A 12,318-nucleotide genomic window follows, 5' to 3' on the forward strand; every position below is an offset into this window, starting at 1 on the left:
TTAAGGAAACTGCCGTGTTTCTGCGACAATAAGTTAATAAAGTGAGTTGTAGTTCAATGTGTAAACTCGTTCTTGATATACTGTATATGACTTCAATGAATATATACTTCTTCCAGAGAAATCTTTAAAAGCCCATTGGTATAGCTTACTACGAAGCTTCTTTGAAGATGAAAAATTCAAATACAAAGATGAAATGTCATACTTGCTTCCACATTTGGGTATCGACCAGAATTTGGCTGGTATCGAAGAAGATATTAATAAAATTTGTGTTAACAAACAGCAAGTACATGTAGAGGTCGAACAAGTGACTAATGAAGTGGATGTTGCAGATACGGAGAAAGAACCAATATTGCATGAAATAACTACAATGCGGTATAATGAGTCGAACAAATCTGATGGTCAAAATGAGGAGCTATTAGCAGTTGAAGTTAAAGAATTTAAAGAGTCGATTAAATATTCAATCGATGATGAAGACTTTCTTAAATTGATAGCTTCAGAAATAACCAATATGGATGATGCAAAAAAGACACAGATCAAAAATGATATTTTACGTATTTTGTTTCCTTAAATAGTGTTACCTTCTTTTGTCTTTATACAAATAAATAAATTAACACAAAATTGATCTGGTTTTCATTATTTTAAAATTTTTCGTGTTATTCAAAAACTGTTGAATAAACATATCTACTAGTATTTTGAATGTGTTTATTATTTGGTCACCTTTTTAAAGTAAAAAAAAATTTATTTACATTGGTTTATTTATTAAATCTTTCTAAATAGAAATTGACAATAATTTTGTAAATCTTAAATAAATAACATGTATGCTTTTGAGGTAGGGTCTTCATATTTATGAATGATTTTCTGTTAAGGTGATTTAGTGCAGTTGCAGGAGATTAGTGTCGAACATGAAAATTTGGATACAACTTGTGTCTCTCTCGGAATTCAGGTGTATAATGGCGAATAACTTCTTCTACACTTGGTAGATTTAGGTCTTTGTGTATGTTTTTGTTTTTGATATACCATGGAGCTCATTTAGCGTTTTGGAGAATTTTATTTTGTATTCTTCAGATTTTTTCTATATTTGTGTTACACGGTGAACACCACAGTTCCATAGAGAAGGTTCAAATTGACTTTAATATTAATTTGTAAATTAACAATTTGTTATCCAGACTGAGTTTAGAGTTTCGAATTAGAAGCCAGTATAATTCCTTATATTTTAGATTTAATTGGCATCTTTTGGCATCAATATGACTTGTTCACCTGAGCCTTCTATCTAGACGAATTCCCAGATATTTCAAAGAATGTGATTAAGCTATGACCACATTATTGATTTTAACTGCAGTGTATGTTTCTCTCTTTAGAGTAAAAGTCACTTGAACGTATTTAGTTTCATTTACCTTGATTTTCCATTTAGCAAGTCACTCTTCAATCAAACCAAGATGCCTGGATAAATTTTGTGATGTTATAGTGCAGTCACGGTCGTTACTGACTATAGCAATGTTGTCAGTGAAAATCGTCAGCAAATTGTTTGAGTATTGTGGAATGTCAGTTGGAACTTCAGCGTCAATATCGTACTCTTGCGAAGTAAAAAATTTGTGTCTAACCCTAAATTTTCGGTGAGTCACATAGGATTTTAGAACTTTAACCAAACCTTATCAAATGCCTGCGCTGCATCAAGAAAAACTGTCGTACAATATTGTTTTGAATGTAAAGTTAGGTGTATTTCGATAGCGATTCTAAAGGCCTGCTCAATTGTTCCATGCACTTTGCGAAAACCAAATTGATGGCCCGGAATTAAGTTTTCTATCGGTGAGGATATCAGGATTTTTTTATTAGAAGTATTTCGAAAACTTTTGAGATTTGCGGCAATAGACTTATTGGTCGATATGCTGCAACAACTAAATGATCTTTCCCAGGCTTCCGACTCATTTTTATCAATGATGTTGTCCAATGCATCGGAAAGTTCAAGAGACAAACAGATATTATGAAGATACAGTAAAGAAGATTTTAAAAATATTAATAAATCAATTACATTCTTGGTAAAAAGAGAAAGGTATTCCGATTTGCAATGTATGTCTGCTAATTTATTAATAAATATGTACGAATTTTATCATTTCTTGAGTTAAAAGATATATAGTTGTAAAAAGAGGAGAACTATATTGAATTGTGCTCCTATTAAATGAAATCAGGCTTATATACAAAACATAAATTCTATTAACATTGTTTACATATATTTTTATATATGTACATATATATTCAAACTAACACATTCAGACGGTATGGTTGGTTTCGACTTTTTAAACCATGTGGTGTATTTAATGCATGTTCATATATGTATATGTAAATATATGTACATAGATAACCATATTGTATGAATATGTTAGATTACTTTTTGTCTACACTGGCTTGAATTTTGGCAAATTTTTGCACTTACAGTTATTTTTTTACTAATATAGGTATATACAATTTTGTTTGTAGACACAATTCGAAAATGACGCGTATTTGTAATTGAATATCTCAACAAAGCCTAAAATATGTAGGCGTCCAGTTAAACATACAGTACTTTATTTTTCGGGATCAAGTTATCCGCAGTAAATGGTGTATCTACAGAGCAAATAAATATATGATCAGTTTTTACATCGCATCTTTTCTTTTTATAGTTTCATGTGTATTAGTGTGTTGCTGACAACAATACGAAATGTATATGTCGCTAGGCACTAGTACACGAACTAGTCCAAAGGTACTAGTGAAATGAGTGGTCTGTGGGGATGAGTAAACCTCACCACTTAGAATATATAATTTTCTCAATGCTTTTTTGTAGAAAATTTAATAGAGTATTCTATTATCTTTGAACAATAGTAAACTAAAATGCAAATGAGAAACAAAGAAATTCAATCAGATATTAGAGTTATTTATTTTGGAACTAGAGTGCATATTCTGACTCCTGGCAATGCAAAGATTCACCAGTTGAAATAAACATCCACTGCTTATGTTTGTTGTGCATAAACAAATTGAGAGCAATATGATTCGTTCTCTTGTTTTTAATATTATGCCCCTTTAAGATATTAATAATAGCGCGTTGACTTGGTGAATATGTAAAAACATACAATATTAAAATATGCTTAGTGGACTGTACACCTATGAATGAAGAAGATCAAGTAATGTTAACAGTTATCGATTTTAAATATATTGGTCTTACTTTCGATTAACACCGCTTTTATTGACACTTTATTGTAAATAATTTTAAAAATGTAATACAAAAATATGTAAAATAATGTGTAATAATATCTAGAATTACTACAATTAATAACATAACGGTATCCATAAATCGTTAAAACATACATAAGTCATTAAACCAAAAGTCTAGGATAAAATCAAAACTCTAGAAGATTTGATTAAACTACAGCAATAAAAGTATTTAATATACATATATGTGTATATGTATATATATATTTATATATATTAAAATAAATATATATATATAATATATAAATTTCACTTGTTATTTATTACTTTTCAAATCAATTTACACCATTCTACCTCTTATGAACTAGTGAAAAGACTAGTTTCGCGGTGTGTGGTACGGGTGCCATTTTACTTTTTATAAACTAGTGAAAATATTAGTTCTGAGGTGTGTCGTACGCGGACAATTGATACCGGCAATGACAACTCAATATAAAATTTGCTAGTTGAGCCAACGTAAAGTGGATTATCACATCTGAATATTGCTTTAGTAAAGGTAAAATAGTAGTCCGTTCTTTTTCTTATATATAATAGGTCATCAACAAACTATTTTTAAAATAGTTTTGTCCAGTACATATCATAGTTTCCTCTTTAGTGAATTGTTCTTTGGCTATGGAGGACTATTCTGAACGGATAAATAACACATACGAGTATAATGCGCATCATTTAATAACAAGCACTGACAAGTTTAGGCAGCGTGGTTGTGAAGAGTAAAAGCCGTTCAATGGATATTAATATAGCATTAATAAGAGCTATACAGGAATTCCCTGTATTGTTTGAGAAAACGGGTTCGTTTCAACAAAAAATGGAAGCTTGGAAGGAACTCGCAAAACAATTTGATATGTCAGGTAAATATAAGCAAATTTTTGATTAATAAATAGAGCGTGTCAAGAATGAGTTTACATATTGAAATAAAATTCACTTTTTGAACTTAGAATCCAAATATACTGCTATTTGTTTAAATATAAAGATTTTTTATGTAATCTGTAATATATATCAAAGATACTACAAAGGACTATATTCAATACTTAAAACTTATATAACAATGTTTCCAGTGAATAAAGTTTATATTAAAGAACTTTATATTATTTGTGTGAACAGTTACTGGACAGTCAAAAAATGATGTGGGATTTGTTTTTGTGGTAGAATTCGTTTATTTTACAACAAACTACTGAAATTTTTTTTATATTTGTATTCTCAATATAATAATTATTAAAAAGTTATTATCAAAAATCTTTATATTTAAGGAAACTGCCGTGTTTCTGCGACAATAAGTTAATAAAGTGAGTTGTAGTTCAATGTGTAAACTCGTTCTTGATATACTGTATATGACTACAATGAATATATTTTTCTTCCAGAGAAATCTTTAAGAGCGCGTTGGCATAGCTTACTACGAAACTTCCTTAAAGATGCAAAATATAAATACGGAGATGAAATGTCATACTTGCTTCCACATTTGGGTATCGAACAGAATTTGACTGGCATCGAAACAAGAAAAGAATGGCCATATGCAATAGTCCCAGAATTTGACATAGCAGAAGAAGATATTAATAAAATTTGTGTCAACAAACGGCAAGTACATGTAGAGGTCGAACACGTGACTAATAAAGTGGATGTTGTGGTTATGAAGAAAGAACCAGTATTGAATGAAATAACTGCATTACAGTACAATGAGTCGAATAAATCTGATGGTGAGAAGGAGAAGCTATTAGCAGTTGAAGTAATAGAATTTAAAGAGTCCATTAAACATGCAATCGATGATGAAGACTTTCTTAAATTGATAGCTTCAGAAATAAAAAATATGGATGATGCAAAAAATGCACAGATCAAAAATGATATTTTACGTATTTTGTTTCCTTAAATAGTGTTTCATTCTTTTGTATAATGGCTAAATAAATAAATTAACACAAAATTGATCTGGTTTTCATTATTTTAAAATTTTTCGTGTTATTCAAAAACTGTTAAATAAACATATCTACTAGTATTTTGAATCTTTTTAAAGTAAAAAAAAATTTATTTACATTGGTTTATTGATTAAATCTTTCTAAATAGAAATTGACAATAATTTTGTAAATCTTAAATAAATAACATGTATGCTTTTGAGGTAGGGTCTTCATATTTATGAATGATTTTCTGTTAAGGTGATTTAGTGCAGTTGCAGGAGATTAGTGTCGAACATGAAAATTTGGATACAACTTGTGTCTCTCTCGAAATTCAGGTGTATAATGGCGAATAACTTCTTCTACACTTGGTAGATTTAGGTCTTTGTGTATGTTTTTGTTTTTGATATACCATGGAGCTCATTTAGCGTTTTGGAGAATTTTATTTTGTACTCTTCAGATTTTTTCTATATTTGTGTTACACGGTGAACACCACAGTTCCATAGAAAAGGTTCAAATTGACTTTAATATTAATTTGTAAATTAACAATTTGTTATCCAGACTGAGTTTAGAGTTTCGAATTAGAAGCCAGTAAAATTCCTTATATATAAGATTTAATTGGCATCTTTTGGCATCAATATGACTTGTTCACCTGAGCCTTCTATCTAGACGAATTCCCAGATATTTCAAAGAATGTGATTAAGCTATGACCACATTATTGATTTTAACTGCAGTGCATGTTTCTCTCTTTAGAGTAAAAGTCACTTGAACGCATTTAGTTTCATTTACCTTGATTTTCCATTTAGCAAGTCACTCTTCAATCAAACCAAGATGCCTGGATAAATTTTGTGATGTTATAGTGCAGTCACGGTCGTTACTGACTATAGCAATGTTGTCAGTGAAAATCGTCAGCAAATTGTTTGAGTATTGTGGAATGTCAGTTGGAACTTCAGCGTCAATATCGTACTCTTGCGAAGTAAAAAATTTGTGTCTAACCCTAAATTTTCGGTGAGTCACATAGGATTTTAGAACTTTAACCAAACCTTATCAAATGCCTGCGCTGCATCAAGAAAAACTGTCGTACAATATTGATTTGAATGTAAAGTTAGGTGTATTTCGATAGCGATTCTAAAGGCCTGCTCAATTGTTCCAAGCACTTTGCGAAAACCACATTGATGGCCCGGAATTAAGTTTTCTATCGGTGAGGATATCAGGATTTTTTTATTAGAAGTATTTCGAAAACTTTTGAGATTTGCGGCAATAGACTTATTGGTCGATATACTGCAACAACTAAATGATCTTTCCCAGGCTTCCGACTCATTTTTATCAATGATGTTGTCCAATGCATCGGAAAGTTCAAGAGACAAACAGATATTATGAAGATACAGTAAAGAAGATTTTAAAAATATTAATAAATCAATTACATTCTTGGTAAAAAGAGAAAGGTATTCCGATTTGCAATGTATGTCTGCTAATTTATTAATAAATATGTACGTATTTTATCATTTCTTGAGTTAAAAGATATATAGTTGTAAAAAGAGGAGAACTATATTGAATTGTGCTCCTATTAAATGAAATCAGGCTTATATACAAAACATAAATTCTATTAACAATGTTTATATATATTTTTATATATGTACATATATATTCAAACTAACACATTCAGACGGTATGGTTGGTTTCGACTTTTTAAACCATGTGGTATATTTAATGCATGTTCATATATGTATATGTAAATATATGTACATAGATAACCATATTGTATGAATATGTTAGATTACTTTTTGTCTACACTGGCTTGAATTTTGGCAAATTTTTGCACTTACAGTTATTTTTTTACTAATATAGGTATATACAATTTTGTTTGTAGACACAATTCGATAATGACGCGTATTTGTAATTGAATATCTCAACAAAGCCTAAAATATGTAGGCGTCCAGTTAAACATACAGTACTTTATTTTTCGGGATCAAGTTATCCGCAGTAAATGGTGTATCTACAGAGCAAATAAATATATGATCAGTTTTTACATCGCATTTTTTCTTTTTATAGTTTCATGTGTATTAGTGTGTTGCTGACAACAATACGAAATGTATATGTCGCTAGGTACTAGTACACGAACTAGTCCAAAGGTACTAGTGAAATGAGTGGTCTGTGGGGATGAGTAAACCTCACCACTTAGAATATATAAATTTCTCAATGCTTTTTTGTAGAAAATTTAATAGAGTATTCTATTATCTTTGAACAATAGTAAACTAAAATGCAAATGAGAAACAAAGAAATTCAATCAGATATTAGAGTTATTTATTTTGGAACTAGAGTGCATATTCTGACTCCTGGCAATGCAAAGATTCACCAGTTGAAATAAACATCCACTGCTTATGTTTGTTGTGCATAAACAAATTGAGAGCAATATGATTCGTTCTCTTGTTTTTAATATTATGCCCCTTTAAGATATTAATAATAGCGCGTTGACTTGGTGAATATGTAAAAACATACAATATTAAAATATGCTTAGTGGACTGTACACCTATGAATGAAGAAGATCAAGTAATGTTAACAGTTATCGATTTTAAATATATTGGTCTTACTTTCGATTAACACCGCTTTTATTGACACTTTATTGTAAATAATTTTAAAAATGTAATACAAAAATATGTAAAATAATGTGTAATAATATCTAGAATTACTACAATTAATAACATAACGGTATCCATAAATCGTTAAAACATACATAAGTCATTAAACCAAAAGTCTAGGATAAAATCAAAACTCTAGAAGATTTGATTAAACTACAGCAATAAAAGTATTTAATATACATATATGTGTATATGTATATATATATTTATATATATTAAAATAAATATATATATATAATATATAAATTTCACGTGTTATTTATTACTTTTCAAATCAATTTACACCATTCTACCTCTTATGAACTAGTGAAAAGACTAGTTTCGCGGTGTGTGGTACGGGTGCCATTTTACTTTTTATAAACTAGTGAAAATATTAGTTCTGAGGTGTGTCGTACGCGGACAATTGATACCGGCAATGACAACTCAATATAAAATTTGCTAGTTGAGCCAACGTAAAGTGGATTATCACATCTGAATATTGCTTTAGTAAAGGTAAAATAGTAGTCCGTTCTTTTTCTTATATATAATAGGTCATCAACAAACTATTTTTAAAATAGTTTTGTCCAGTACATATCATAGTTTCCTCTTTAGTGAATTGTTCTTTGGCTATGGAGGACTATTCTGAACGGATAAATAACACATACGAGTATAATGCGCATCATTTAATAACAAGCACTGACAAGTTTAGGCAGCGTGGTTGTGAAGAGTAAAAGCCGTTCAATGGATATTAATATAGCATTAATAAGAGCTATACAGGAATTCCCTGTATTGTTTGAGAAAACGGGTTCGTTTCAACAAAAAATGGAAGCTTGGAAGGAACTCGCAAAACAATTTGATATGTCAGGTAAATATAAGCAAATTTTTGATTAATAAATAGAGCGTGTCAAGAATGAGTTTACATATTGAAATAAAATTCACTTTTTGAACTTAGAATCCAAATATACTGCTATTTGTTTAAATATAAAGATGTTTTATGTAATCTGTAATATATATCAAAGATACTACAAAGGACTATATTCAATACTTAAAACTTATATAACAATGTTTCCAGTGAATAAAGTTTATATTAAAGAACTTTGTATTATTTGTGTGAACAGTTACTGGACAGTCAAAAAATGATGTGCGATTTGTTTTTGTGGTAGAATTCGTTTATTTTACAACAAACTACTGAAATTTTTTTTATAATAATAATTATTAAAAAGTTATTATCAAAAATCTTTATATTTAAGGAAACTGCCGTGTTTCTGCGACAATAAGTTAATAAAGTGAGTTGTAGTTCAATGTGTAAACTCGTTCTTGATATACTGTATATGACTACAATGAATATATTTTTCTTCCAGAGAAATCTTTAAGAGCGCGTTGGCATAGCTTACTACGAAACTTCCTTAAAGATGCAAAATATAAATACGGAGATGAAATGTCATACTTGCTTCCACATTTGGGTATCGAACAGAATTTGACTGGCATCGAAACAAGAAAAGAATGGCCATATGCAATAGTCCCAGAATTTGACATAGCAGAAGAAGATATTAATAAAATTTGTGTCAACAAACGGCAAGTACATGTAGAGGTCGAACACGTGACTAATAAAGTGGATGTTGTGGTTATGAAGAAAGAACCAGTATTGAATGAAATAACTGCATTACAGTACAATGAGTCGAATAAATCTGATGGTGAGAAGGAGAAGCTATTAGCAGTTGAAGTAATAGAATTTAAAGAGTCCATTAAACATGCAATCGATGATGAAGACTTTCTTAAATTGATAGCTTCAGAAATAAAAAATATGGATGATGCAAAAAATGCACAGATCAAAAATGATATTTTACGTATTTTGTTTCCTTAAATAGTGTTTCATTCTTTTGTATAATGGCTAAATAAATAAATTAACACAAAATTGATCTGGTTTTCATTATTTTAAAATTTTTCGTGTTATTCAAAAACTGTTAAATAAACATATCTACTAGTATTTTGAATGTTTTTAAAGTAAAAAAAAATTTATTTACATTGGTTTATTGATTAAATCTTTCTAAATAGAAATTGACAATAATTTTGTAAATCTTAAATAAATAACATGTATGCTTTTGAGGTAGGGTCTTCATATTTATGAATGATTTTCTGTTAAGGTGATTTAGTGCAGTTGCAGGAGATTAGTGTCGAACATGAAAATTTGGATACAACTTGTGTCTCTCTCGAAATTCAGGTGTATAATGGCGAATAACTTCTTCTACACTTGGTAGATTTAGGTCTTTGTGTATGTTTTTGTTTTTGATATACCATGGAGCTCATTTAGCGTTTTGGAGAATTTTATTTTGTACTCTTCAGATTTTTTCTATATTTGTGTTACACGGTGAACACCACAGTTCCATAGAAAAGGTTCAAATTGACTTTAATATTAATTTGTAAATTAACAATTTGTTATCGAGACTGAGTTTAGAGTTTCGAATTAGAAGCCAGTAAAATTCCTTATATATAAGATTTAATTGGCATCTTTTGGCATCCATATGATTTGTTCACCTGAGCCTTCTATCTAGACGAATTCCCAGATATTTCAAAGAATGTGATTAAGCTATGACCACATTATTGATTTTAACTGCAGTGCATGTTTCTCTCTTTAGAGTAAAAGTCACTTGAACGCATTTAGTTTCATTTACCTTGATTTTCCATTTAGCAAGTCACTCTTCAATCAAACCAAGATGCCTGGATAAATTTTGTGATGTTATAGTGCAGTCACGGTCGTTACTGACTATAGCAATGTTGTCAGTGAAAATCGTCAGCAAATTGTTTGAGTATTGTGGAATGTCAGTTGGAACTTCAGCGTCAATATCGTACTCTTGCGAAGTAAAAAATTTGTGTCTAACCCTAAATTTTCGGTGAGTCATATAGGATTTTAGAACTTTAACCAAACCTTATCAAATGCCTGCGCTGCATCAAGAAAAACTGTCGTACAATATTGTTTTGAATGTAAAGTTAGGTGTATTTCGATAGCGATTCTAAAGGCCTGCTCAATTGTTCCATGCTCTTTGCGAAAACCAAATTGATGGTCCGGAATAAGTTTTCTATTGGTGAGGAAATTAGAATTTTTTATTAGAAGTATTTCGAAAACTTTTGAGATTTGCGGCAATAGACTTATTGGTGAATATGATGCAATAACTAAATGATCTTTCCCAGGCTTCCGACTCATTTTTATCAACTATGTTGTCCAATGCTCCGATGCACGAGACAAAATGCTGTTTAAAATGTTGATAGTTAGGACGATGGCTGTGTACGCTAAGTGCTTAATTATTTTCCCATTGATTTGGTCTTGCCCAGGTGCTTTTCTTTGATAAATGTTAGTTATAACATAAAATAAATATAACATACATATAGTTATTTTAATTCAGTAAGTTCTATAATTTGTAACGACACAAATTTACAAAGTAAATTTCTGTGCTACATAAAACAAGAAGCAGAGAAAAACACAGTCTGTGTGTTAAATAACCGCCACCACTACACATAATATATCTAACAACTCACATGAAAATCACTGAAGGCGACTTAACTGGAAAATATAAAATTGAATTAAAATATTTATTTGAAATATCATGGACATTACCTGGGATCCTCGATGCCAATGTGCCGCGGGCATCGCTACATGAAATGTGCAAATTCTAAAAATATACGAAAAACAAAATCAACGTTTGGTTAAAACTTTTATGAATGGAACACTTATAAACGCAACAACAATGAACAATTATCGGCGAAACATGTGTAAATTTTAAACAAATGTCTATTTTTCTACAATTATATAGAAATAAAACAAAACACAAAACAATGTAACTCTTATCACAGAAAACACGTTTAATTATTGAACAAAGGTCTATTTGAAATATATATAAATAAAATAATACACAAAACAATTTAACACTCATGTTTGTACAATTTTATTTTTATAAACAAAACACAACAAAACAAAACTAAGCACGCCAACATCAATTTTATTTCTTTTAATATTTCTTTTCTGTTCACATTTAGATAATATTAAATTCACAGAATATATATGTATATTTAATACCTTGTTTTGTAGTATTAAAACACTTTACTTTTAATGTAATAATATTTAATATAATATAAACTAAAAAGGAATAACACACGAAATAAAGAAACACGGCGCGTAGTAAAAGTACTAAAAAATCACGGCGAAGCAGAAGAAGTGAGAAAACAGTAGAACACAAAGTTCAACTTCACGGCGAAGTCAAGTACAGCAAAGAATACCGGTACGCTACACCAAAAAGCTCCGGTATGCTCGATATAAAAGGAGGTACATTTTATATAACCAGGGACTTGGTTTGCGACAAGTGAAAGAGCAAGTACTCTGGCTCATTGGGCCTTCTGGTAAATTTTACCAAACTTGAAATTTTACTTTTCTTGAAACAAGTACACTGGCCTATTGGTCATCTGGCACATTGTGCCACAAATCTGGTTCTTTGAGTCAAACGTAGTGTAAAATTCCTTTCCTGTCTTATATGTATATTTTTTAACCTGGCTTATTCGGTCAAATAGTTTTTTACAGCACGGAGGAA

General features: G+C 30.0%; 2 protein-coding genes across 2 annotated transcripts; both read left to right on the plus strand.

The window, feature by feature from the left end:
• Positions 1 to 3,826: 3,826 nt before the first annotated feature.
• LOC119684668 lies at positions 3,827 to 5,141 on the plus strand. The gene is made up of 2 exons (XM_038098762.1): positions 3,827 to 4,088; positions 4,599 to 5,141. The coding sequence occupies exons 1-2, from the start codon at positions 3,965 to 3,967 to the stop codon at positions 5,099 to 5,101; spliced, it is 627 nt and encodes a 208-aa protein (XP_037954690.1). The 5' UTR covers positions 3,827 to 3,964; the 3' UTR covers positions 5,102 to 5,141.
• A 3,200-nt stretch (positions 5,142 to 8,341) lies between these two features.
• On the plus strand, positions 8,342 to 9,642 carry LOC119684710. The gene is made up of 2 exons (XM_038098808.1): positions 8,342 to 8,603; positions 9,100 to 9,642. The coding sequence occupies exons 1-2, from the start codon at positions 8,480 to 8,482 to the stop codon at positions 9,600 to 9,602; spliced, it is 627 nt and encodes a 208-aa protein (XP_037954736.1). The 5' UTR covers positions 8,342 to 8,479; the 3' UTR covers positions 9,603 to 9,642.
• Positions 9,643 to 12,318: the final 2,676 nt, after the last annotated feature.

The sequence above is a fragment of the Teleopsis dalmanni genome, chromosome 2 (genome assembly GCF_002237135.1).
Source record: "Teleopsis dalmanni isolate 2A chromosome 2, ASM223713v2, whole genome shotgun sequence".
NCBI classification, from domain to species: domain Eukaryota; kingdom Metazoa; phylum Arthropoda; class Insecta; order Diptera; family Diopsidae; genus Teleopsis; species Teleopsis dalmanni.